The sequence below is a fragment of the Anomaloglossus baeobatrachus genome, chromosome 6 (genome assembly GCF_048569485.1).
Source record: "Anomaloglossus baeobatrachus isolate aAnoBae1 chromosome 6, aAnoBae1.hap1, whole genome shotgun sequence".
In the NCBI taxonomy this organism is placed as follows: Eukaryota; Metazoa; Chordata; class Amphibia; order Anura; family Aromobatidae; genus Anomaloglossus; species Anomaloglossus baeobatrachus.
In genome coordinates, this window is record NC_134358.1 from 265,750,499 (window position 1) to 265,766,026 (window position 15,528).

Here is a 15,528-nt window from a genome sequence, read left to right on the forward strand (position 1 = left end):
TGTTGTCTGGGTGTGACGGGGGGTGAGAGCGGTGTTGTATGTGTGTTGCGTGTGTTGCGTTGTTTGTGGAGCGCTGTGTGTCTATATCGTTGTGTGTGTGTTGCGCGGTTTGTGTGTGTGTGGTGTGTTTTGGGGGGAGGTATGTTTTGTGCAATGTGTGTGTTGTGCGGTATGTGCGTATATTTGTGTGTGCCGCGGTGTTTGGGTGTTGTGTGTGTGCAGCGTTGTCTGTGTGTGTGGGTGTCTGTGTAGGGCAGTTGTTTGTGGTTCCCAGTGTGGTGTGTTGTGCAGTGCGCGCACGTGTGTGTGTGTGTGTGTTGGGGGGAGGTGTGCACTTCCCATCGTGCTCCATCCCCCATGCAGCGCACTCCCCATCGTGCTCCATCCCCCATGCAGCGCACTCCCCATCGTGCGCCATCCCCCATGCTGCGCACCCCCCATCGTGCTCCATCCCCTATGCTGCGCACCCCCCATCGTGCTCCATCTCCCATGCTGCGCACTCCCAAACGTGCTCCATCCACCATGCTGCGCACTCCCAAACGTGCTCCATCCACCATGCTGCGCACTCCCAAACGTGCTCCATCCGCCATGCTGCGCACTCCCAAACGTGCTCCATCCGCCATACTCCGCACTCCCCATCGTGCTCCATCCCCCATGCAGCGCACTCCCCATCGTGCTCCATCCGCCATGTTGCGCACTCCCAAACGTGCTCCATTCGCCATACTCCGCACTCCCCATCGTGCTCCATCCCCCATGCAGCGCACTCCCCATCGTGCTCCATCCGCCATGCTGCGCACTCCCAAACGTGCTCCATCCGCCATACTCCGCACTCCCCATCGTGCTCCATCCCCCATGCAGCGCACTCCCCATCGTGCTCCATCCGCCATGTTGCGCACTCCCAAACGTGCTCCATCCGCCATGCTGCACACTCCCAAACGTGCTCCATCCGCCATGCTGCGCACTCCCAAACGTGCTCCATCCGCCATGCTGCGCACTCCCAAACGTGCTCCATCCGCCATACTCCGCACTCCCAAACGCGCTCCATCCGCCATGCTGCGCACTCCCAAACGTGCTCCATCCGCCATGCTGCGCACTAGCAAACGTGCTCCATCCGCCATGCTGCGCACTAGCAAACGTGCTCCATCCGCCATGCTGCGCACTCCCAAACGTCGTCCATCCGCCATACTGCGCACTCCCAAACGTGCTCCATCCGCCATGCTGCGCACTCCCCATCGTGCTCCATCCGCCATGCTGCGCACTCCCAAACGTGCTCCATCCGCCATGCTGCGCACTCCCAAACGTGCTCCATCCGCCATGCTGCGCACTCCCAAACGTGCTCCATCCGCCATGCTGCGCACTCCCAAACGTGCTCCATCCGCCATGCTGCGCACTCCCAAACGTGCTCCATCCGCCATGCTGCGCACTCCCAAACGTGCTCCATCCGCCATGCTGCGCACTCCCAAACGTGGTCCATCCGCCATGCTGCGCACTCCCAAACGTGCTCCATCCGCCATGCTGCGCACTCCCAAACGTGCTCCATCCGCCATGCTGCGCACTCCCAAACGTGCTCCATCCGCCATGCTGCGCACTCCCAAACGTGCTCCATCCGCCATGCTGCGCACTCCCAAACGTGCTCCATCCGCCATGCTGCGCACTCCCAAACGTGCTCCATCCGCCATGCTGCGCACTCCCAAACGTGCTCCATCCGCCATGCTGCGCACTCCCAAACGTGCTCCATCCGCCATGCTGCGCACTCCCAAACGTGCTCCATCCCCCATGCTGTACCAGCATCAGCCTCTCTACCCGCAGCATCAGCCTCTCTGCCCGCAGCATCAGCCTCTCTCCTCCCAGCATCAGCCTCTCTCCTCCCAGCATCAGCCTCTCTGTCCCCAGCATCAGCCTCTCTGTCCCCAGCATCAGCCTCTCTGTCCCCAGCATCAGCCTCTCTGTCCCCAGCATCAGCCTCTCTGTCCCCAGCATCAGCCTCTCTGTCCCCAGCATCAGCCTCTCTGTCCCCAGCATCAGCCTCTCTGTCCCCAGCATCAGCCTCTCTGTCCCCAGCATCAGCCTCTCTGTCCCCAGCATCAGCCTCTCTGTCCCCAGCATCAGCCTCTCTGTCCCCAGCATCAGCCTCTCTGTCCCCAGCATCAGCCTCTCTGTCCCCAGCATCAGCCTCTCTCCTCCCAGTATCAGCCTCTCTCCTCCCAGTATCAGCCTTTTCTGTCCCCAGCATCAGCCTCCCTCCTCCTAGCATCAGCCTTTTCTGTCCCTAGCATCAGCCTCTCTCCTCCCAGCATCAGCCTCTCTCCTCCCAGCCTACCCCAGCCTCAGCCTCCCCCAGCATCAGCCTCTCTCCTCCCAGCATCAGCCTCTCTCTTCCCAGCATCAGCCTTTTCTGTCCCCAGCATCAGCCTCTCTCCTCCCAGCCTCCCCCAGCATCAGCCTCCCCCAGCATCAGCCTCTCTCCTCCCAGCATCAGCCTCTCTCTTCCCAGCATCAGCCTCTCTCCTCCCAGCCTACCCCAGCCTCAGCCTCCCCCAGCATCCGCCTCTCTCCTCCCAGCATCAGTCTCTCTCCTCCCAGCATCAGTCTTTCTCCTCCCAGCATCAGCCTCTCTCCTCCCAGCCTCAACCTCCCCCAGCATCAGCCTCTCTCCTCCCAGCTTACCCCAGCCTCAGCCTCCCCCAGCATCAGCCTCTCTTCTCTCAGCCTCCCCATCCCAGCCTTCCCCAGGATCAGCCTCTCTCCTCCTAGCCTCCTCCAGCACGCCGTGCTCCTCTGCCGACACTCACAGATCCGATCGCATACACTCACACACACACACACCCGATCGCATACACTCACGCACACACACATTGACGATATTACACATATGCGCTCACACTCACAACATCCGGAGATACCACATGCTTCTGGCCATGTGATCCTCCGGCAGGTCCTGGAAGCTCACAGCACAGTATTGCCGCCGAGAAGCAAGCGATATCCCAGGATGTTTTGAGTGTGTGGATGCGATGTGATGTGTGTGTGAGGTGTGTGTGAGAGTGAGTGTGATCTGATTGTGTGTGTGTGTGTATGTGTGTGTGTGTGTGTGCTGTTATGTGTGTGCGTGTGTGTATGTTCCGCTGTTGCAGGACCTTGATGCGCTGGTAACTATGCTACCATGGTTACCAGCGTATCTCGTCCCCCGCTCGCACGGGAGCCCACACCAGCATACGCCGGCCAGCCCCAGCAATGCGAGGGTATGTGTCGGCTGGTTTGGCGGCGTACGCTGATGTGGGCTCCCGGGGGTACAGTACTCACCTGTGAGTCGTGGCTCCGTGACCGTGTCAGTTCGGGGAATGCGTGGGGGGGGTGGGGCCAGAGCTAGCGTGCATTGCGTGAGGGGGGCGGGGCGTGGCCGAGTTGCCAATGCCTGCAGGGTGCCGGGGCGAGAGGCCAATCTGTGGGGGGGCGGAGCCTGGGCGAGCGGCCGGCCAATCCGTGTGGGGGCGCAGCCTGGGCGAGCGGCCAATCCGTGCGGGGGGGCGGGGCCATGGAGAGCCCAGCGGCCAATCAGCTTTGTGTCACCGTAAGGACACAATTTTGGAGCAAGACAGACAGACAGACAGACAGAATAAGGCAATTATATATATAGATTATTGTTTATTATTATAGCGCCATCAATTCCATGGCGCTTTACATGTGAAAGGGGTATACATAATAGGGACAAGTACAATAATCATAAACAGTACAAGACACAGACAGGTACAGGAGGAGAGAGGTCCCTGCCCGCGAGGGCTCACAGTCTACAAGGGATAGGTGAGGATACAGTAGGTTAGGGTAGAGCATGTGTTAGGGTTTTTGCAGCTTCTTGGGAAAGGAATGTACGGATCCGTGAGGTTCAGGAAGGTGGTGTTTAAATAATGATGCCTGTGGAGCAGGAGGTGGTGGCTGTGTGTGAACAAGCACCAAACTGAATTTTAATGGCGAAAGAAGGAATTTGCAAACCACACTGGTTGACCGCCACCATGCCGTGCACGCCCAGTGTGGTTTACAAATTCCTTCTGTCACCATCAAAATTCAGTTTGGTGCTTGTTCACACACAGCCACCGCCTCCTGCTCCACAGGCATCATTATTTAAACACCACCTGCCTGAACCTTGTTCTGCCCTCATCCGTGTTTGCTGGTCTGGCACTGTGAGGGCCAGTCCTGACATTGTGCTGGTGTGTGTGGTTCTGCCACACACTGGCACCTGGGCTGCCTTTATTCGCGGTTGTCAGTCCTGGCAGCATGGGAGCGGTTCAGACATGTCTCAGGTAGGTGGTGTTTTCATATGGTCCTGCTCATTATATGAGACCTTATGGTACAATAATAATTTATAATATAGCGTTAGGGACCCCCCTATAGAGATTTACCGTGACGGGGCAGGGGGGCTCAAATCATTGATCAATCATTTGCAAAAAATCTCATTGAATTGTTACAGTAGGAATGAATTTGTGAATATTACACTTTTTATTTCTTCATTGTTGCATGCCATTCATAAGCAGTGCTGGCTCCCCTCCTTTTACGTGTGTATATGAGTGTATGCTATCTGATGTGTGTGTGTGTGTGTGTGTGTGTGTGTGTGTGTGTGTGTGTGTATGAGTGTATGCTATCTGATGTGTGTATGAGTGTATGCTATCTGATGTGTGTGTGTGTGTGTGTGTGTGTGTGTGTGTGTGTATGAGTGTATGCGATCTGATGTGTGTGTGTATATGAGTGTATGCTATCTGATGTGTATGTGTATATGAGTGTATGCTATCTGATGTGTGTATGAGTGTACGCTAACTGATGTGTGTGTGTGTGTGTGTGTGTGTGTATGCTATCTGATATGTATGTGTGTGATCTGATGTATGTGTGTCAGCCAGACGCAGGGGAGGGCGACGTGCTGGGAGATCTGGGAGCCACAAAGACACCTGAGGATGGTAAGCATGATGATCCTGGGAAGGGGGAAGGGGGGTCTGCTTTTTGTGGGGTGTAAACTTACCCCCAACCATGTCTCCTCGAGAATAAGACACCCCCTGAAAATAAGAACTAGTGCTTTTTTTGGGGCAAAAAAAATATAAGACAGTGTCTTATTTTCGGGGAACAGGGTATATACAGTATAAGAAAATGAAAGGAAGGTGCTCACTTGAACGAGTTGTGTACGGGCACAACCCCTATGAACGCCTAAAAGGTCAGCTATTGTTGCCTTTCAGCTAGTGGGATGATCTCCTTCAGGATAGGTGGCCACTTTGGACAATAACAGCATATTAGGCAATGCTGCTGTAATAAATGATCCTTGGGACCAAGATAAATTGAATGGTTATTTTCACAATGCATTTCAATGCTGACTACCATCTTTTTCAAGTAAAATAAACCGTTTTATTTCATATAGTTATTTTTTTCATTTGAAAAAGACGTTACCACTAAACTCATCTTGGTCCGAAAGATTCTTCATTACAGCAGTGCAGCCTAATATCATGTTATCGGTCAAATTGGTCAATATGCTGTGTCTGGCATTATAGCATGAATTATTTCAGTGCCATGGTTGAACCTGCACAGGACACCTGGGGAGACGGGTTTTTAAAACTAGTATTCCGCTTTTCTTGTCCCATCCCTCTGCTTACAAATCCCATGCATCTCTTGGGTGATATTTTGCCCATGTGTTCCCCACTTCCATCACCATTATTTTCTGAGCAGTTTTAAGATGATTGGTTGATGATCCGTGTTTGGATCTTTATTTGCAAAAGGTAGGAGTCTTGCAGCCTTTAGTAAAGTTAAAAGGGTTATCTAGGGCTTTTATTATTTTTGTGTAATGGGCTAAGCACTAAAAGTAAGTTAGTTGTTAACGATCCGCCTGTTTTGCACTGGGACTCCCCTGCTTTATTTCACCTCTCGTCAACACAGCAGCTCTTTCTCTCCCGGTCTGCTCTGTCAAGGGGGTGTCGCTGCAAGTGTCCATCAGCATGACATCAGCAGAGAGGCCCTGTTATCAGAGCAGAGTGGAAGAGAACGCACTGCTATCGTGATGTCACCGGAAGCTGCAGGAGCGGTCCGTGACTTCTCTAAGCCAGCAGGGTTCAGCACTGGGCAGAACTCCTTAGCTGTTAGTTTTAAGCCCTATATGCAAAAATAATAAAAGTCCCAGATAACCCGTTTAATTATCATATAGTTTTATTAATTAACTATTTTGCTGCATTACAGAAGGATAGTTATATTTGCTGACCTAGACCTCTATGGACGTTACCCATTGCTATAACTAAAATTAACACTGTGTAGGTATTTTCCAGAGAACTAAAATAAAAACTATTTTTATAGTCTTTAATAGTGATGAGTGAGCACTAGAATGTTTGGGAACTTGGTACTCGTAATGAGCAGGTGGATTCTCATATGGCCTCGACTCAAATACCGAGTATAATGGAAGTCAATGGGGAACTCGAGCATTTTTCCAGAAGAGCTTCCAGAAAAATGCTTGAGTTCCCATTTGACTTCCATTATACTTTGTATTGGAGTCGAACACCCAAGTACCTGAGCATGGTAGTGCTCACTCATCACTAGTCTTTAAATTAAAAATATACATTTGTGTGCTTGCAAAAAGGGACTCAAAGGTGATTATTCTTCAGGAGCCCTTAGTTGTCTGTGATCATCCAAGGTGGAGTCCAAAGTAGTTTACAATGGCATCAGTCCTCAGCTAGACTCACTGGAGTCTAAAGGTCCAGTCACACTAAGCAACTTACCAGCGATCCCAACAACGATAGGGATCGCTGGTAAGTTGCTAGGAGGTTGCTGGTGAGCTGTCACACTGCGACGCTCCAGCGATCCCACCAGCAACCTGACCTGGCAGGGATCGCTGGAGCGTCGCTACACGAGTTGCTGGTGAGCTCACCAGCAACCAGTGACCAGCCCCCAGTCTCCTAGTTACAGCACACATCAGGTTAATTAACCCGATGTGTGCTGCAGCTAAATGTGCACAGAGCAGGGAGCAGCGCACACTGCTTAGTGCTGGCTCCTTGCTCTCCTAGTTACAGCACACATCGGGTTAATTACCTGATGTGTGCTGCAGCTACATGTGCACAGAGCAGGAGCCGGCAGCACAGGCAGTGAGAGCGGAGGAGGCTGGTATCAAAGGTAAATATCGGGTAACCAAGGACAGGGCTTCTTGGTTACCCGATGTTTACATTAGTTACCAGCCTCCGCAGAAGCTGGCTCCCTGCTCACTGCACATTAGTTGTTGCTGTCTCGCTGTCACACACAGCGATCTGTGCTTCACAGCAGGACAGCAACAACTAAAAAATGGCCCAGGACATTCAGCAACAACCAACGACCTCACAGCAGGGGCCAGGTTGTTGCTGGATGTCACACACAGCAACATCGCTAGCAACGTCACAAAAGTTGTTCGTTACCAGCGATGTTGCTAGCGATGTTGCTTAGTGTGACGGGGCCTTAATAGATCTCCTCATCAATATCCCTAAGTTTCCAAATGTCACTACAATTAATTAAGCAGTTGGTTCATCAAAAGGGACAACTCCTAGGCTCTGTTTATATCGCCTTTGCGCTTTGAATATGCAACCAGGGGAAGCTCTTAACGTATACATTAACTGTATCTATGGGCTTGATTTATCTAATGCTTGTCCTTTGGCATATGTTGGTATAGCTTTTTGTTTTGTAGTATTAACTTGTGTTATTTAATATAAAAGTATACTGGAAAAATTTCAGTGTAGTTTTTTTTGCCCCACAATTAGAACCTATTTTCGACCTATCCCACATTGCATCCGTCAGAGGAATGCGTTGGGAGACCTTCTTGATGTATACCTTCAACATAGGCTCATAACACTATGTGAATAAAGCCTTCCATGTCCCATCACAGAGTGACTTTGGGTGCGTTTACACCACAATGTTCTCTAATACATAAGTCTTGTGTATGCAGGACAACCCAACGGGTGATTGGTAGCTTGTTTATTCTGCCCAATTATCGGGAATTGAGCATTACTAAGAACACTAATTTGGGATAACTATACAGTTTAAGGCTATGTGCGCACGTTGCGTACAGTCACTGCAGAAATGTCTGCAGCGAACTGAAGAGCATACGTGCGCTTCCAATCGCTGCAGAAAATGTCCGTAGTGGGAAAAAAAAGCCGATTCCATGCGCTCTGCCTGCAGCTCCTCCCATAGACAGAGCAGGGGCTTCAGGCAAAGCGCACGGAAGAAGTGACATGTCACTTCTTAGAACGCGCGCTTCGGGCAGCAGCCGAAGCGCTGCGCTCTAATGCGCCACGTGAGCACGGCTCCTGCATAATCTCCATAGATTATGCAGGGGACGCAGGACGCATGCAGTTACGCTGCGCTACAAAGCGCAGCGTAACTGCATGTAATTACGCAACGTGCGCACATAGCCTAAAATTGTCTCTCCAGGAAAGGAGACAAACTCTAGCGCAGCGCCACCTATTGGAAGTAGCGATCCTAAAAGTCAAATGTGGATTTTTAACAATCCTTTGCATATGACCTAGGATATATAAGCCAGATCAGAATCCCAATTTGCAGACACGGTGTTTCGCGGTGCTTGCCCCTCGTCAGTGCAAAGTATGGGGTGTCTGATCTGGCTCATGAGAAGCTTTGTGGGGACCACGGGGGAACATTATTCTCCTTAAGGAGACTTTGCAAGCCAGTCTGGCTGCCTGTAAACTTAGGGGACTTATAGCTGCCACGCTCCTCTGGGGAATATTCAAATTGTCTCTCCAGGACAGGAGACAAACTCTAGCGCAGCGCCACCTATTGGAAGTAGCGATCCTAAAAGTCGAATGTGGATTTTTAACAATCCTTTGCATATGACCTAGAATATACAGTTTAAATGCGCCCATACAGATAATAAAGGATTGTTTTGTATGTCAGTATGTTTGTAATATTTATTCTTATAATTCTAGGTTTTATAAACGCAAGGCTTATGTGTCTTTATAACCTTTTACTATCATGTACATTCCTTTGTAGATGTAAATTGTACAGAATCGGCTGAATATTCTATGGATCCTGTTTTGCTCATAATCATCACCCAGAAAGTCATCTAAATATGTGCTCGATACACTAATATGTCTATGTATGTTACCTAGCTGTAATGGGTGAAAGGAATGTGAATGCTCATGTTTTCTTATTACAGTTTGTATTCAGATCAATAATCTCCATCATGATGCAGATTATTGGTAATCTATATTATTCTAGCATATTTTAGATTAATGTATATTTCAATTTTAATTTCCATCACGGTTTAGAATGTAAAATGCCATTGGCAATTCTATACATCTGAAAAGGAAATTTACATCTTTGTGTTTGAGTAAATTTATCTTGCTGATTACCAATTCATTTTTCAACTTTATTTATTTTAGTCCGTAAATGTAATTTATTTTGAGTCATAAACATGGCATTTCATTTTCATTTTTCCATTCTGTGCACTGTTTGCATACTGCTTCCCTTACAGTAACGTGAAGTAGCTGGGAGAATTATGATGACTGTCTATGCAAAATCTAGAAGTGATCGAAGCAGGGTGTCATCTCATTCTTAATAGAGCCACTTTTTATGATAAGGATATGATAAGCAAATAAGCAATGGCGGTGATCTATTGGACAGTTAGACTGGCAGCAGAAAGAGTTTGTTCATCTCCATCGTCTTCGTATGATAACGCAGTCAACAATGAAATAAGACGGATGCTTTATTGCTATTTTGGTTAATATAAGCAAGCTCGCTTTATTTGTTACAGTAGCAAAAGCAATGCGTTTCCAGTCCAGCAGTCAACTAATGTCACTGAGACTTTTTTTATGTTTCTCCTCTGTTGTCAGCTGCAAGAGCCTAACACTGATCGACAATTGATTGAGACATCACCGGTTCTAAAGAAGCTGACAAAATTTGAAGACGCGATTGGAGTTAACTTTACACACATACGACTCCTGGCTCGAGCGTTCACCTTGAGAACAGTGGGATTTAACCATTTGACCTTGTAAGTAAAGAATCTGATCTCTTTATCTGTCATTCCGCTGAGCCATAGAGCAAGTACCATTTTTTTTGTCCTCAGAACAGTGAAAAATCGTCAGTATAACCATGGCTAGGATATGCAGCAAATCATTGACGGAGCGGAGGATGGGATAAAGTGTACTTGCCAGTGATTTTTATTTATTTTTAAACGTTGTCGTGACAGACAGCTCAGAGCAGAGGAGAAAATACCCAAATTCTATAAATACCCCATTCTAAAATCTGCACCCCTCACTCTGCTCAAAACCACATCCAAGAAGTTTATTAACCCTTTAGGAGCTTCACAGCAGCCAAAGCAATGTAGAAGGAAAAAAGGAAAAGTTTACTTTTTTACATAAAAATGTTACTTTAGCCATAAAATTTAGCATTTTCACAAGGGTATCAGGAAAAAATACACCATTAAATTAATTGTGCAATTTCTCCTGAGTACACCGATATCTCATATGTGGTGGAAATCAATTGTTTGGGCGCACGGCAGGTCTCAGAAGAGGAGGAGCATCATTTGATTTTTTGAAAGCAAAATTGTCTGGAATCATTAGCGGATGCAATGTTGCATTTGGAAACCCCCTGAGGTGCCTAAACAATGGAGCTCCCCCACAAGTGACCCCATTTTGGAAACTAGACCCCTCATGAAATTTATCTAGATGTTTAGTGAGCACTTTGAACCCCTGGTGGCTTCACAAAAGTTTATAATGTTCAGCCATGAAAATATTTTTTTTTTTTACCACAAAATTGTTATTTTAACCAGGTAGCTTTTTTTCACAAGGGTATCAGGAAAAAGTGCACCATAAAATGTATTGTGCAATTTCTTATGAGTACACAGATACCTCATATGTGGTGGAAATCAATTGTTTGGGCGCACAGCGGGGCTCAGAAGAGAAGGTGCGCCATTTCACGGCAAAATTGGTTGGAATTAATAGCAGACGCCATGTTGCGTTTGGAGACCCCCTGAGGTGCCTAAACAATTGAGCTCCCCCACATGTGACCCTATTTTGGAAACTAAACACCCCCCTTCCCCCATACAAAAATATTTGTTTGGCAAATTAAAAAATACGGACGTCAGTAAAAAAAAAAAAAATATGAGCGCATGCAACTGACACTAAGGCAAGTGCCACACGTGAGAGCGATGCACGAATCTCGCATCGCATCATCCGGCACAGCCGCACACTCCTATCTGGAAGAGCGCGACCATACCGGATGATGCGATGTGAGACTCGTGCATCGCTCTCATGTCTGGCACTGGGCTAACCCTTACAATGTTCAGTAAAAAATACTGTAGTTGACAATTACTACAGTACAGTATAATTTTACTGACCCTAAACTAAGTTTATTTGTATTTCTTACTTAGTTTACATAAAAAAAAGTCAGGACGCAGGCACGGGTGTGCTGCAAAAAGGGGATGGAAAAAAAGCTGGATGGTGGATGGGAGAGTGCACGGCGGAGGATGGGAGAGTGCACGGCGGAGGATGGGAGAGTGCACGGCGGAGGATGGGAGAGTGCACGGCGGAGGATGGGAGAGTGCACGGCGGAGGATGGGAGAGTGCACGGCGGAGGATGGGAGAGTGCACGGCGGAGGATGGGAGAGTGCACGGCGGAGGATGGGAGAGTGCACGGCGGAGGATGGGAGAGTGCACGGCGGAGGATGGGAGAGTGCACGGCGGAGGATGGGAGAGTGCACGGTGGAGGATGGGAGAGTGCACGGCGGAGGATGGGAGTGTGCACGTCGGAGGATGGGAGTGTGCACGTCGGAGGATGGGAGTGTGCACGTCGGAGGATGGGAGAGTGCACGTCGGAGGATGGGAGAGTGCACGTCGGAGGATGGGAGGGTTCACGTCGGAGGATGGGAGGGTTCACGTCGGAGGATGGGAGTGTGCACGGCGGAGGATGGGAGTGTGCACGGCGGAGGATGGGAGAGTGCACGGCGGAGGATGGGAGAGTGCACGACGGAGGATGGGAGAGAGTGTGGTGGATGGAGGAGCGATGGAGGATGGGAGAGGGCGGGCGGCAGATCAGGGTGAGAGCTGGGGGGGCAGCAGATTGGGGAGGGTGAGAGAGGGTGGAGGGGGCAGCAGATTGGGGAGGGTGAGAGGGGCTGGAGGGGGCAGCAGATTGGGGAGGGTGAGAGGGGCTGGAGGGGGCAGCAGATTGGGGAGGGTGAGAGGGGCTGGGGGGGCAGCAGATTGGGGAGGGTGAGAGGGGGCAGAAGATTGGGAAAGGTGAGAGGGGGTGGAGGGGGCAGCAGATCGGGGAGGGTGAGAGGGGGTGGAGGGAGCAGCATATTGGGGAGGGTGAGAGGGGCTGGAGGGGGCAGCAGATTGGGGAGGGTGAGAGGGGGCAGCAGATTGGGAAAGGTGAGAGGGGGTGGAGGGGGCAGCAGATCGGGGAGGGTGAGAGGGGGTGGAGGGGGCAGCATATTGGGGAGGGTGAGAGGGGCTGGAGGGGGCAGCAGATTGGGGAGGGTGAGAGGGGGCAGCAGATTGGGGAGGGTGACGGGGTGGAGGGGGCAGCAGATCGGGGAGGGTGAGAGGGGGTGGAGGAGGCAGCAGATCAAGGAGGGTGAGAGAGGGGGCAGCAGATCAGGGAGGGTAAGAGGGGGTGGAGGGGGCAGCAGATCAGGGAGGGGGGGGCAGCGGCTGATGAGGGAGAGCGGGCAGCAGATCGGGGAGGGGGGCAGCGGCTGATGAGGGAGAGCGGGCAGCAGATCAGGGAAGGTGAGATGGTGGAGAGCAGGCAGCAGATCGGGGAAGGTGAGATGGTGGAGAGCGGGCAGCAGATCGGGAAGGGTGGGAGATGGTGGAGGGGGCAGCAGATCGGGGAGGGTGAGATGGTGGAGAGCGGGCAGCAAATCGGGAAGATGAGCTGGAGAGAGCGGGCAGCAGATCTGGAAGGTGAGATAGTGGAGAGCGGGCAGCAGATCGGGAAGGAGAGCTGGAGAGAGCAGGCAGCAGATCGGGAAGGTGAGATAATGGAGGGGGCAGCAGATCGGAAAGGTGAGATGGTGGAGAGTGGGCAGCAGATCGCGGAGGTGAGATGGTGGAGAGCGGGCAGCAGATTGGGAAGGTGAGCTGGAGAGAGCGGGCAGCAGATCGGGGAGGTGAGATGGTGGAGAGTGGGCAAGCAGATCGGGAAGGTGAGCTGGAGAGAGCGGGCAGCAGATCGGGAAGGTGAGCTGGAGAGAGCGGGCAGCAGATCGCAGAGGGCGAGATGGTGGAGAGCGGGCAGCAGATCGGGGAGGGTGGGAGATTGTGGAGGGGGCAGAGATGAGGATGGGAGAGAACGGGCAGCAGCTCACGGAGGGGGGGAGTGCGGTGGCAGATGGAGGGGCCGCAGCAGATAGAGGAGATCGGAGGTGGCAGGAATCGAGGGGAGGGCGGCCGATTGGGGGAGCAGGGGTTTACCAGGGCACTTGCAGGGATCGCTCTCCTCAGCTGCCTTTCACGGACAGAGTGAAGCTGAGGGGAGCGGTCACCGACCCCAGATCACCAGTGATTGGAGAGATCGGTCACAAGGCCGGTCTCTCCAATCAGAGCTGGGGGTGGTTGAAGCAGCGATCACCCAGCTCCAGCCAATAATCGGTGCTACAGCTGGCACTGATCAGGGCTGGATTTCAATGTTTCAGCCATTTTCAATGGTTGAAACATTACAGTGACTGTGATTGGCTGTGCGGCGTTCATCAGCCAATCACAGCCTCCGTAGGTCCAGGGGGAGACCTCAATCCTCCTGAGGTCAGGCAGAGGTCCTCTCCTCCCCGAATCTAAGGTTTGTGTGAACCGATTGCACTCACCGAGGCTCCGGGGCCGCGATTTCGCCATGACGTACTGGGTACGTCGTGGGTCGTAAAGCACCATGTCACCATGACGTACCCAGTACGTCATGGGTCGTTAAGGGGTTAAACTGTACAACTCATGGAGGATGGCGGTTGGCAGTCACTAGAATAATTGTTTTCCATGCTAATAAACTATTGGCTTTACAGAACCAAACTAGAGGTTTTACAATTCTTATTAATATTACACTTATCAGCCCTAGTAAAGCAACTACTGTGTAAGTGAAATTCACTACAGAGATTTTTGACAAATTTTAGCCTTCGTCTCCAGAATAGCCACAGTTTAGTCAAGAAATTTAAAGCAATCTTTTTTTTGTATGGATTAGCATAAGTAGTGGTTAGTGTCTTGGTTTCCCTGCCTCCCTGTGATCCCTACCCCCCTGTATATATAATTACCCCATACATACATCTTCTAACAGGTGCACAAACTCCATACAGAGTAGTTACATCATCCTGGAGATTATTCTAAATCCTTCTATGCCTAATATTAAGATGAGGATATTGCAGAGTATGTTCAATAACTTCCTGGGGTGCTTTTTAGAAAATGTGCACCTCTGTTCAGCACATCATGCTACCTTGTGACATTAGTTCAGTGTAAGATTATCCTATAAATGCAGTAATTTAAAGGGAATATGCAGTTGAAACCAGACGTTTACATACACTATCTAAAAGACACATACAGTATGCATGTTTTTCTCTCTATCTGACATGAAATCAGAATAAACTTTTCCCATTTTAGGTCAATTAGGAACCAAAATTATTTCTATTTTCCAAATGCCAGAATAATGAGAGAGAGAATGTTTTAAGGCATTTTTATTACTTTCTGCAAAGTCAAAAGTTTACATACACTAAGAGTACTATGCCTTTAAACCATATAGGACAGCCCAAATGATGATGTAATGTCTTTGGAAGCTTCTGATTCTTGTTTATTGGCAACATTTGAGTTAATTAGAAACACTCCTCTGGATGTATTTTAATGCACCCCTGAAACACACTGCTTCTTTGTGTAGCATCATTGGAAATTTTAAAGAAATGAGCAAAGTTCTCAGGACGAGAATGTGGACTTGCACACGTCTGGTTGATCCCTGGGTGAAATTTCAGGATATCTGAAGCTGCCTCATTCATTTGTATAAACAATTATCCGCAAGTACAAACAAGATGGGAATGTCCAGCCATCATACCACTCAGGAAGAAGACAGGTTCTGTGTACCAGAGGTGAACATGCTTTGGTCAGACATCTGCATATCAACCCAAGAACAAAAGCAAAAGACCTTGTGAAGATGCTTTCGGAAGCTAGTAAGATTGTGTCATTATCAAGAGTGAAACTAGTACTGTATCAACATGGGTTGAAAGGCCACTCTGCCAGGAAGAAGCCATTACTCCAAAAGAAACATAAAATAGCCAGATTAATGTTTGCAAATGCACACAGGAATATAGACCTTCATTTTTGGAGACATGTCCTGTGGTTTGACGGAACTAAAATTGTACTGTTTGGCCATAATGACCTTCGTTACACTTGAATGTAATAGGGAGACGCTTTGAAGCCTAAAAACACCATCCCAACTGTAAAACACGGAGGTGGCAGCATCATGTTGTGGGGTTGTTTTGCTGCAGAAGGTTCGTATGCATTCATAAAATTGATGACATCATGAGGAAAGAAGATTATGTGGCAATACTGAAGCAATATG

At 49.8% G+C, this 15,528-nt stretch overlaps 1 protein-coding gene across 2 annotated transcripts in view; it reads left to right on the top strand.

Moving 5' to 3' along the window:
- Positions 1 to 15,528, top strand: part of DROSHA (drosha ribonuclease III) — a 390,676-nt gene that overhangs the window by 333,153 nt on the left and 41,995 nt on the right. For both annotated transcript variants that reach the window (XM_075314852.1, XM_075314853.1), the window contains exon 25: positions 9,828 to 9,985. In XM_075314852.1, the coding sequence (XP_075170967.1) occupies positions 9,828 to 9,985 (158 nt within the window). The remainder of the gene's footprint in view (positions 1 to 9,827; positions 9,986 to 15,528) is intronic.